This window comes from Acanthaster planci, linkage group LG11 (genome assembly GCF_054643075.1).
Source record: "Acanthaster planci isolate LZ-2023a linkage group LG11, COTS_SCS, whole genome shotgun sequence".
Taxonomy (NCBI): domain Eukaryota; kingdom Metazoa; phylum Echinodermata; class Asteroidea; order Valvatida; family Acanthasteridae; genus Acanthaster; species Acanthaster planci.
In genome coordinates, this window is record NC_141787.1 from 5420156 (window position 1) to 5433188 (window position 13033).

At 42.1% G+C, this 13033-nt stretch overlaps 1 protein-coding gene across 3 annotated transcripts in view; it reads right to left on the bottom strand.

Annotated features, from left to right (window-relative positions):
- LOC110987540 (ATP-dependent DNA helicase DDX31-like) overlaps nucleotides 1-13033 on the bottom strand; it is a 50245-nt gene that overhangs the window by 5798 nt on the left and 31414 nt on the right. The window contains exon 15 of one of the 3 annotated variants that reach the window (XM_087143594.1): nucleotides 905-1083. The exons of the other annotated variants lie outside the window; for them this stretch is intronic. Coding sequence (XP_086999720.1) covers nucleotides 1074-1083 — 10 coding nt within the window. The 3' untranslated portion in view covers nucleotides 905-1073. Of the gene's footprint in view, nucleotides 1-904; nucleotides 1084-13033 lie in introns of those variants that run through there. 3 annotated transcript variants of the gene reach the window in all.

The window sequence follows — 13033 nt, forward strand, 5'->3', positions numbered from 1 at the left end:
TATTGGTGCATTCTGCACACACCTGTGGGGACCTTCATGTCCACAAGCAATCTGGACTCATTGAAAGTACTCTGTCAACAAAAGCCTTGGTACATTAACTGGACTGTTACCCTAATATCTTTTGCTACACGTATGTCACTGACAGTCATTTTTGCCAACTAGTGATTGGCTTACTATGGTTGGCAAGGAGCACACAACTTAAGAACAATTCATGAAGTGTCACAAAAACCTTGCCTAACAAATAAAACACCAAATCATAACTTCTACTACTAAATGTTACCTAACAGTGCTAAAGTGTCCTGGACACTAATCAAGCACATGCGCAGCTGGAGGTCAAAAACATCACCAACCACGGGTGAAGTTTCTGCAGTCTTTGGTCACCCATTCAAAATTGCAGTCAATGTTTGCAAACAAAAGAAGGATATCTATTTAGGTTTACTTGGGTCACATTGTGGGGGAGAGTGATCACATCTCCCAGGTCTTTAACCATCCCTTCGCACGGTCAGTCTTTCTCACGAAATTTCTGGCTACGCACACTGAGCCTTGTGTTCAATTATGAACTACGCATGGATTCGAGAGTGCACAGCCACTGTTGGACAAGGAGTTGCTCGATGAATCTCACAATTGAATAACGCGCGCTAATGATTCCCAATTACAAGTGAGCGATCACCAGCCGCACACCAAACAAGACAAATTGCGGCCGAGTTATTATCCCGGACTGACCCGGTGACTCACCCTTATCTATGCCGTGGATCATTCTCGCGCCGCATTTGCTACCATTTCCTATCCTCTCACTCTTCCCTTGATTTCTCCCCGAGAGGTACTACCAGATGATACTGATTGAATGCGATAATAATTTTGGTATCGGTGAATGGATACTTACATGTAGCTATGAGGGTGGTACTAATTTTTTTTGGGGGGGGAGACTGGTTATAACAGTATCAACTGGCGGAGCGTTCCTCGTGCATCGTGATGTGGTAATTATAACCAAGCACACCAGAAGCTAACTGATGATAAATATCGGTACAGGGTGTTCTCCCCAGCAGCAGCAGGGTGATTCCACGCGTGATTAATCAAAGGTTTCTGGACAGAAAGAGAGAGAGAGATGTACGCATGTGGGGTGGGGGGTAAGGGTGGGTATGACGGGAGAGGGGTGGGTAACAAATTGACGTGGGCATTAATGTGGATTTACAGGGTTGAGTTTAGGAAAGGGACAAGACAAAGGTAAATGGGAGTGAAAACACAGTCACAGGTGGCACACTGTACGCATGGTGTGAGTCTTGTGGAGAAAAAAGTCAAGGCATGTCACGTATCAATTTTATTTGGGGGGGGAGGGGAGGGAAATGGTTTTTCAGGGGACCCAAAACTTTGGAAATATTTTACGTAACCTTTTGGGTCCTTTCTGAGGGGTGAAACCACATTACGGGAGCTTTTTACACAACTTTTAATAGGAAGCGAAATGGAAGCAGAGTGCTAATATCACCTTTCTGTCATTGTTTAAAAATATCTATTGCTGCTTTAATGATGGAGAAGTGAACGTCCCTGTTGGACCCTCCTGGATCATTACAATGAATACAGGAGTACATCACATAAGAACAGCATGTCCAATTTTGCACAAAATGACCACAATCACAAAGAGTTGATCTAAAAACTGCTAAAGGCACAACTCCTGCAAAAAAAATGCACTGCGGTGACATCAGGAAAGAGTTCCCCCCCCAGCTCTTTAAGGGGTTAACTCAAGATTACAATCTTCTTTGTTTGATATTCCGAAGTAGGTGTTGAAAGTAACATTGAAAAATTTAAATGTTGAAAGTTTGACGACTCATAAATCACATGACCCACAGCACTGAAATTGGAGTTTTTTAATTTGACCAAGCAATTTCAGCAAATAGAAAAAAAAGCTGTGAGACTGACCCCAGAAAGTGTTTGATTTGAAACAAAATGACCTTTTTTCCCAAAACTTGTCGACCCTGGACAAGTGAAAAAGTGGGGGAGCGGATGTTGTCTGAGACTTGGGGCACTGTTGTGTATCATCTGTTCACGACTACAGGCAATGCTTACAGCTTTCTTGCTCACAATGCTGCTTCGAATTTTCCACCAAATGGACATTTCTATATTGTCTCCTACACTCTTCTTTCATAGATCTTTTCTTTTTTCTTTCAAAAAAGGGGGCCTCAGGCCAATTTCCCTTCCTCTTAATGTCAGATTATAGCACAGTTTTAATCCCAGTGCAGGAATATTTTCCGAACAAACACGACCTTTTCAGGACAAGAGCAGCTGACAGACATAGTGAACCGTGCACAGATTCTTCCCAAGACAGGAAAAGACCTTTTTCTCCCCTGGACAATATGTACAGTGGGTGGAATGTTTCTTTGTACAAAAAGGGTAGTTCTCATTCTCCTCATTCCAAAATGAGAGAGCAAACATGATTCCATTCTAGAATTCCAAGATATGAAATAAAAACAGGTCTCACAGGAAACATCTGTTTCAATGCCAAAAAGCAGAAAAAGGGAACGGGTACTTCAACCGTTTGGATGATTTCCCCAAAGGTCCTCGCAATGTCCTTGGCACGGAATTGGCTGCACATATCATTTTTTTGTGAGCCATGAAGTTTCTCATCAGACATTCACACCATCATTAGATGACGCTTGGATTTTTTACATAGCACTTCTTTCACACAGCCGCAAGGGAGTTTTCTCCCAAAAGCGAGAAAATCTGTGGCAACTACTCTCAAACTGTCTTCCCACAAATTTCCAATCGGTCATTTTCTCAGTTCTGGATTGTGTTCAGGCCTCTTTCCATGTGTGCGTTTTCAGTGCACCTCGACTCCATATTGCCTAAGCTACAAAGAATGTTCCTTGAAATTGTGCAAGTGTGAAACGGCAAACGGACGCAGATAGGAAACAGTCCCCAAAAACATATACAATGGAAAGGCACCTCTCGTCTTGTGGTTTACAGGTAATCTGATATTCATATTACACATGTAACTGTGGCTATGTTGTCCAAAAATATACACAGGGGTTTGAACCCAAACAGTGGAGCCTAGCAGCTGAACTTCCTCCCCAAGTTACCTGGATGCACTTTATGGCCACTGTTGGTTACTGTGCAAACTCCCATTCTATTAGCTGTTCCAGTTATATGCACTTTACACAGGGCTTAATGTTTCTAATGTCAAAATCACTAAGAAAGCGCAATTACCCAAGGTGATTTGTAGAAACTGCAGAGTGGATTCTCCAGAAAGTACTTTGAGTATTATAATTTAAGACTGAGAAATTTTCATGTGCTTTGCGCTTACCATGGGTAACCTTAATAGTTTGCAACAATAAGAGTAGATCTTGTAGACAGTGTGTCTAAGTGACATAATGGCAAAAGCTCACTCAGGTTCCAGGAAAGAGAACAGACTTTATCACTGGACGTGGAAAGTGTTATGTGAAATAAATTAAACCTTCGTTGCTGGGGGGGATAACTTCAAATGACCACTGACAATGTTACAATGGTCACCAGACCTGTCTTTACACTGTGTGACATTTTGTTGGTAACCAGTCTTTGTCAATTCAACAATTTCTATGTTAAGCTGGGCCCAATTTCACATCTCTGATTAATGACTGTGACAAATCAATACAAGCTATAGCATAGAATTGTGAACTCATGATAAGGCTATTTCACAGGTTAGCAATTAGAGTTGGATTATGCGCATGTGTAATCCTGAAACTGAAGGCCAGTTACTACTTTTAATGTGAATGCAAAACCGAAAGAAATTTGGCATCACAAAACATTTGCGGCAACATTTGCTCAAGTTGAAATAAGTTCAACTTCTGTACATTCGCAGCCCAAACATTTTGATCTGGCATCCCAAATTTGCATTCGCATCAAGCAAGAACCGGCCTTGAGGATTCCGTATCTACTCAGTTTAAACGTGAAAGTTTGTGCTGGTACCGCAAGTGTAGACTAGTGGCTGTGGGCATGGAATTCTATGGTCAGCAGAGCCGTGAAATTTGGCCCAGTTCTTTGGTATTTGTCCCATCTGAAGCAAGGAGTACATATCATGTCCCCTTTGACAAGACACAAGGTAACATCAGTACAAGCAGGAGGCGGGTGTGAATGATTCCTTCAAGGTGCTCTCTGGGACTTTCTGAGATGATTAGATACACGATTCCTGCCTGCAGATCAGGAACAAACAAACAGAGCCTGTCCGCACCATGGCTACCGACAATGTGTCTACTTTCCCCCGCTGCTCTTGCGCTTTAAAATCTCCGTCCCTTTGGCAGAAAGGATCAACTGAAAGAGGCCATTTTGATGCCTTTTGTTTGATAAGACGGAGACCCAAAATGTCACTGGGGATCACCTGTACTTTCAGGCTGACACTTAACAGATCTGGGTTTGAAATGGCTGGTCAGTGTTTTTACGTGTGCACTGCAATTCTGTCTGTCACTATCAGAGAGTTGCTGTCCCATTTTAACTGCAACTTGTCCAAAACATGGCATCGTGAATTGAGAATCCCCGTTGAAATTCATCACTGGGGCATTCTCTTGGAATCATTTCTGATACATGGATTCCTCTTTGATCTTGTGAAGAATCCTCAACGATCTGTCAACTCTCAAACTGCTGAAACCCATAATTTTTGAAAAAAACTGTTTCATTTCTTTGCCAATATAATCAAAGCAATCCACTGCTGGAAGTTTAGGACATCACAGAACACAAAAATTGATATTAGCTCCTGCTATAGGCCCTGCCATACAGTAGTACTGGCCCACATTCATGGGCAAACCACTACAATGGGAAAAATATATATATTAACCCTAACCGCCAAGCATATTGTTTGGCTTACAGTACTCACTACTACAAAATAGTAAGTAATAGCCTGAGCCTGAAGGACCTAGCGCTACAAATTACTACTTCTGGCTAGGTTACTTCCATTGTTACTCGTACAGAGAACAATAAAGCCATGCATTCATAGTGCCACAGCACTGTAAGGTACATTGTCTTTTCTATTGTATTTTATGGCTTCAGAGAACAATGTGGTCATGTCCTCTTACAAGCGGCAGCACTGATTACTACATATTACAACAAGTAGTAATTTGTAGTATTACGTAGGGTTAGGGTTAAAGGTTTAATTTGTCTGTTCTGGACATCTAAGCATCTAGACTGAACATCTCTTGGATTGCTTACTTGTTCCTTTGTCTTGCTTCCTTCATTTCTTTCCATAAATACACTACCTGAAGTAGATTTCCACATTATTATAAAATAATATGTTCATCAAGCTATGCAAGTTGTGAAACTTAATCTACACAAGCGGGAACAAGGTTGTCACAGGCTGGCTTCTGGCTCTTCCCCCTTGCATGTCATACATGTACAGTCAAAGACTGCATTGCTCAATACACAGGAGTCCAATGACAGACCACAGTGCGTATCTAGTCACAGCCCATGCAACGCTGCAGTTTACCGGCTGTCGTGTAACCCCCCTCGTCTTTCGGCAAGAGCACGCGCCCCTGACCAAGCGCTTCAATTATTCAGCAACATTGATTGGAAATGAGGTAGTATTACAAGACTGGGGGGGTGCAAGTAGGGTTTAATCGCTCACGACAAAACTTGACTGTTGGCTAACAGCTGGCTTAGGTGGCTTTCCAGCGTCTCAACATTTATCTTCCAGTTGAGCTGAAATGGGGCGGGCATTTTTCTTGCCACTGAAATCTTCCAAATTAACCACATTTTGATAACAATCGTGAAGAGTGCAGTGTCTTAACTCAAAAGGGAGTTTTTCTGAACAGTGGCATGACCATCAGGGAAGGCAGGTGGCAAAACTCCCATTCTACTGAGACAGTTCACCTAAAACTTTTAACTTTCCCCACTGACATGTGAACAAAATTATGTTAGGGTGTTGTAACTACAAATGACACCACTAAAAACCTATAGGTGGATTAAACTAGAACTTTAAAGATGTACTAAGCAAAGTGTCAAACCGAGTTTCAGAAAAGTGAGTAAGAGAGAGCCGAGTTCTTGGGGACTCTTTTAAAGTATTTATATAAGACAAAAAACCAAAAACAAACAAACAAAAAACCCAATAACTACAGCCTTACAGAGCTGTGGTAGCAGCACGCTACATTTGTATGCTGTTTACATATACCCACGTGTACATTTATGTACAATGTATAAAGTGATTTATACAATTACATGTACTTGTCAACCATTCTATTCAAGTGTTTTGACTCTTAAATATTTGACAACTCTGGCTCAATTGCTCAAAAGACTTTACTTCAAGCTGTAAGTAAAGAAAAGCCCTCCACCCTAAAAAAGGCCACACATATGGGTGACTGTCACTGCAAGAACATCCCCGAGTGATGACCTAAATTTCTTCACAAACCGGCTGTGGACTTCCCCTACAGTCTTCTAATGAGACAATGCATGATGGATGGAGCAAGTGTTTTTAATTTCCCACTAAAAACTGCATTTCATGTTTGGATGGGCACCAGCCATCCCTGACCGTCTTCACCGTCATTAGAGTTCGTCTCATCTCATCTTTCCCTGAGTTCACTGTGCCTCTCTCCCCCTTTGCAATATTAAAACACAAATTTATGGCAATTATCCCTGGTGACGCTAAGATATTAACTCCTAACTGGCTTTTTTTTCCCCCCGTAAGCCATCAGAGTTTCTGTGTTCTAATGAGAGCTGTCGTTGTCACGGTTGGCAAGCAGTTTACTGGGGAGGGAAAGATTGGCCTGCCCGCCGAGGCATGACTGACTGAAAAAGCACCTGACAGCGAGGCTAGACACTGACATTGACAAAGGTTTGCCGTTCCCTAAAAAGCACAACTGTTTAAAGTTCCTATCTCCCTGTGCAAATGTTTCTCCAATTTAAAGCAACATCGGGGTCGCAGAAATAATGCTGTGCCGGTGCCCTGCCAACTTAACCCTGTCCAACATTTTTCAAGTCAATTCCACCTGAGAAACTAGACATGCTTATCTGAATAAGTGGACACTGGGTAGAACTCTGACTCTTTGGACTGAGGTGTTGTGGAAATGTCAGAGATTTAGTCAAAGAAGGCAGCGTGGATGCCAACTTGGGCAACTAAAACCAGCTCATGTTTCAATGCACTTAGGCATCTATACAAAGCAACTGAATACAACAAGGGGCCTACAAACTTACAAATTTCTGGATTCAAACCGCCATGTTTATTTCAATAAATATCACATCTTCTCAACACTGTAGCATAGCTCAGATAAAATGGGCACATTTTTTATGGAATCTGCTATATAGCTTCGTAAGGTTTTCTAATTTTCTCATTATTTCTAGGAAATGTGGAACTTTGATGCATCAAGTGAATACCGAAACACCACGTTTTCCAATTTTCAAACTTTATGTCAAAAGTACTCAGTCCTCCAACAATTGGCGAATTCAACAATAAAGATACAGTTGGGGCAAGAAGTTTACATCCACCTGGTAGAACAGAAACAGCTTTCCTCAAATTTCACCATTTCACTTATTCCTACCAACTTTTCTTTTTATGAGGACAGACAAGATGGGTCTCTACTTACTGTACATGGTGTATGCCTCAAATAAAACACCCAGAGACATATATTTTTATATGATTCATATTTATATCTACAAAAAATAACAATTACAATACTCCAAACCTAATATTTAGTGCCACTTTCTGAATTTTTTGTCACATCTCGTAGTCACAGCAAACCTATGCATTTTTGAGCGACGATAAGGGGGTTAATGTACATTTTCACAAAAGGATTTTTTCAGACATTTTAATATTTTGAACCATAATAAATGTCTAAGTATTTTCCATTGAAGTACACACTATGACCATTATGTTGAGATACAATTTGTCTGACCTCGTAAGGAAAAAGTTTGCAAAACTATTCCAAACAGCAAAAAATTGAGGAAAACTATTCTTCTACTAACTGTATGTAAACTTTTGCCCCAACTGTACAAATACGACCAAAATACATGAAACTGTAACTAAAATCTCGATGTAGCTTCACTTAAAATACACAATAAATGTTCCTTTTTCAATAAAAATTATTTCAAACTTTGATTTACAATATACGTTTGCACAAAATGTAACACGATTGTCTTGTTACTAGAACAGACATTTTGACACACCTCATTCACAAATGCTAGTCAAAGAAGTATGGTTACTTGTCACAGTCAACGCTGATAATACCAAGCGTTCTATTATTGGCTCCTTGCTTCCAATCAAGCAAGCAGCAAGGTCATTTGCTGCATCAAGGGCAGCCAGCACAGCAGCGAATAATGGAAACTGGACAGAAAGTAGCAATAAAGACTCCCCTTTTGATTAATTTCAACTTTGAGAGCGCAGCACTAAGACAGCTTTTCCCCTAACATACTTTGGGTTCACAAATATTGGTTTTTCCTTGGCAAGTCCTGTGTCCTCCCGGGAGGGCAGAAATGAGTGGATTACAGGCCAGAATTCAAAGGTCTATGGTGGAATTAAAACGGAAAGGGACGCATGAAAAGGGAGAGAGAGTGAGAGGCAGTAGAAGCAAAAGAGTTACATGGCTTTGCGGCAAGTGAACTACATAAACAGACATGAGCTTGTAATGGGTGCCTGGGGAATGGGTCTTCTCCACAAAGGTTTGTCTGCTGGGACTTGATTCTCCATTAGGAGACTGATGCCTCCGTCAGAAAGCATTGGAATCATTCTGGGCAGTATCGAGAACCAAGGAAAGCCTCTTGTTTCTTTTCTGAGTTCACTTAATGGTAAGGAGTGATTCCCGCAGGAGATTTGAGAAATTGAGAGAGATATAGCTGAAACTTGTTCTTTTTTTTTTCCATTTGAGACAAATCTATCTCCTTCCCCCATCCCACACACAAAAAAAATGACAATGATAGCTGACAGTAAAAGCTTTTATGAAAATGCTCCGTTGAGGCATCAAAGCAGCGGATGAGAAGAAAAAAGAATAAAAGCGCAAAGCAAACACGATAACTGTCCTGACACAACAACGGGCCGGCCAGCCAAGACGATTAGCTGCCGTGGTAAATGACGCTAAGCCATTGTAAGCGAGTGGCGGAAACAATGTCATCCCAGAGTTTTATCGATAATCACGCTGTCACTTCTCCCCTCTCTCCAACAATTCCGGCCCTGGAGAATTTCCAAATGTAAGCATCCTTTTTTCCCAAGCGCAGAGCTACCAACATTGAAATTCTGCCCAATGCCGACCATCTTTGCTTTCATCTATTTTTTTTTTATGATTAACTCTTCCTCTAAAGCAGACAGGAAACGGTTGCAGATACACTGAGGCCGATTATCAAGCAAAGCCTTCAGCAATCTCCTTCCGGACTAAATGGAAAAATAAACATTACGATACGGCAGAGGCGGACAAAAGGATTTTCATCCCTCAACGTCAACCAAGAAGAATGCTACAAGATGCACACAATAATGCCCCCCCCAAAAAAAATCTCCCTGAAGACTTCTGAGATTGGCTCTTTACAATATGGCAATTTGTAAATTTCTTGCATTTGTGGTTTGTGGCAATAGTAATTTCTTTTATGACTTCAAACGGCAGCCGGGAATGCTCTAATGGAGAAACTTTGAAGTGATTCATTAGGCCAATAGCGGTTCCGCAAATGTAGCTATTGAGTGGGCTCTGCCCTTGGATGGGATACAAATCCAAATACGTTTGGCGTGAAGGTTTATCAAGATCTGACAAAGAAGAAACCTTTCCAAAGGCTCACCCGTGGGATGTCCTCATTCATCCACAATCATTTGTCTCCTCCGTCGGAACAAACTCCCCTCCAATTGATAAAGCCAACTCCGTTTGTCGGAATGTGCACATTTAACTTCAACCATTTTCCCCCCACTTATGCAGGTCGCAATTACAGGGAAGGACTTCAACGATCCCAGCAATTTGGAAGGTTCTTTCTGCGGAACGTTGATTAAAGTAACTTAATTAGATGCATGAATATGAAGACTGCAGTTGCCCAATCCCATTCACCTTCTGTGTGGCGCTCTCTCCAGAGGTATTTGTCACAATGCACTCGGATATGAGCCTTTAGAATTCAGCTTTGGAGCAAGAAAAAAAATGGAAGTCTGTTTGATGAAGACAGGATGTGATAAATGTGGAGATGACACTGATGAGGATGAAGAGAAAAAAAGACAAGAAAGGGAAGGCATCAGTGATGAAACTGATGTTAATGACGATGACGGGATGAAAATGACGGTAAGGACAATAAAAATCACAGCAGGGATGGGGATGACGATGACAAAAATGACAAGAGGGTGACGACAATGGCAATGATGGGGATGAAAGTGGTGACTCTAAGGACGATTTATATGACACTGAAAATGGACAAAGCATGAGATAAAGATATTGAAAGATATTGACAATAATAAAACAATGACAATGTCATACTGACAATGATCCTAACCGACACCAAAAACATTGACAAGAAACAACAAGGTGTGCAGATGACATCGACTGAGTCAAAGCAATGACACACACCCAAACGAATGAAACACAGATCTCCTGAGAGAAACCCTTGAGCAGTTTCACAGTATGCATTTTGTGCCTGTGTTTGTTCAAGCAGCAAGTACACCAACATTGTAACAGCCCAGCCACTAGTCTCAAACTTTTCTTGCAGGCCGATTTGTTTCACCATATGCCACAAGGCTCTGTAAATGAATTAACAGCCCACATACATGTATCCCCCCCCACACACACACATTTACACCTGCAGTGTCCAATTAAGCTGAGCAGCTATTTGCGCTAAGTCTGCACTAATTTCGGTAAGAGCCCAATTGTGGTCCTGACGCCACGAAGCCAATCTCCCTCTCCCACTGACCCAAGTCAATTTGTACGATCGCGCCGAAAGAAAAGAGGGGAGAAAAGTGAGATCGAGAGAGACAGAAATGAGAGAGACAAAAATGAGAGAGGTAAAGAAGAAGCAGGAGCTGAAGGAAAAAAATCCACAGGCTTTGAGACTCTGAAAAATAAGCAAGAAGATTGGGATTAAAAGGCCTGGGGGCTCTTCACTTTCTGATCAAATCACAGACAAGAACCTCGGTACTTCTTTCTTAGCCCCCCCTCTTTTTTTTTCTCTCCTTGCATTGTGCAGCGGAACACAGCTATACCCCCGCGGGTTTCCCACCAAACAATGGGCAAATCCGCCACGTAAGTGGCGAGGAGATGGCGGGAACCTGCTTCTCCTTTATCTCCCCTGTTCTTTCTTTTTTCTCCCACCTCCCCTCCCTGGTGCCAAATTTGAGGGATGACACGTCCGCGCACAAAGAGGATCTTGGGAAACGCGATACGGAAACGCATCTCCCGATGAGCGTCCGGGGACCGGCTGGTGTTTTGTGCGCGCGGATGGGTCCACGCGAAAGAGCAAGTGGCCCTAAGCGATGGGCATTGATACTCTATCAACAACTCTCTAGCCCCGGTGTTGCTGCGCGCCGGCCGTAAGCGGGACAGCAATTTGACTAAAAATTTGCCACAAGCCAAACAAGGCATACTGTTAAGAGCTGACATTTTCACGGGTGTTGTGTTACCACTAATGTTACCATTACGGAATAAATTGGATCATGAAGACACTGGAATGAAAGAGATGGTGGGGGGTTTCTGTCAAACTTTGTCGGGCTTTCACTTGCACTCATTTCTGAGGTTAGAAACATTCACAATGGCAACCACTACTAATGTCTTCAAACTAAACCTTTACTTTTCCAAGCTGCATCTGCTGCTGAAAGTCCATTTTTATTGGCACCATGTCTATAATTTGATTCATTTCTGAAAGGCAGAGATTCAATCACAGGGCCATTATTAGGAAGGCCATCGACAAGTATGTCTGGGTGGTTCAGCTGGTAAAACTCTACAACAGCTGTTCATGGGACACCAAGTTTAAGCCTAAGAGGGACAGTTGGGGGCAGGGATAAAATCCACCCCCAACAGTTTTCCCAATGCATTTTGCCTTCCTTGCTAACAAAGTTATGATTTTTTTCTCAGAGTCCATGAAGCATTACGACACTGATAATTTATGGATTTCTGCCCTGCCCAAGTGTATTGTAACATTGTACACTCAGTGTATGCCCCCGAAGGCTTGTTAAAAATCCACAAGCATACTCAGGTGGGACTCGAGCCCAAGACTTCCTGTTTACTAGTGCAGATGTCTTAACCACTTGACCACTGAGCTTATTGGTGTCGGCTGGCTGGTTCAAGTCAGATGTAGCAGCGGGCACCGCAAACAACTATTTTCAAGGATGGATTTGTGCTGGGGAGATATTAATTAATCCAAAATTAATTAATATCTCCCTGGTGAAAATCCATCCTTGGAAATTATGACACTGATTTCAATGAATTTGGGCATGCAGTTCTTGCCTTTTGTCAATTTTTTTATGCTGGGTGTTATAAAGATAATCAAATAATTGATTAACTGTGCAGAGGAAAAAGTTTCTGTTAAAGACCGTTGTGTAAAATATTAACATCTTATTCTACAAGCTGTCTTTCTTTGACCGGATTATAACCAAGAAGAGGCATGTAATGAACAGGGATGCCTTGAGATGTGTACTGTTTCAATAAAGCATGCCAGAGCAGGGCCTAGATCATGGACAAAGGGGGCACTCTCCCCCAAGCAGTGGTGTAAAGGTGACCAATGAAGGACTGGACTGATGTAATGATACCAGGGTACCAGTGCATGTATCGTCCAAGGTCTCCACATACAGCCACTCACATATCTGTGAGTTTTCCTTTCCCTTGGGAAGAAGCTGTGTCCATCCACCTGACTGTTGGCACACTCACACCTTTCTTTGCTAGGTGCCTCCACTTGGATCTAGTGAGTAATCTGTCTGATGTCCTGAGCCAATTCAGTTCAATGGCTGACTGAGAAGTTTCTTCATGCAGTAGCCAAGGAGTCAGTGGACCCACGGACCCAAAAACGAACAGAAGGTGGAAAATAAAATTCTCTCTCTGTGGCTTCACTGACAAGCTGCCAAACCCCAGAATGACCATATGACCATACAATGGACACTTGTAGCTAGCTGCACACACACCAGAAACAGTAGCTGCCTTTT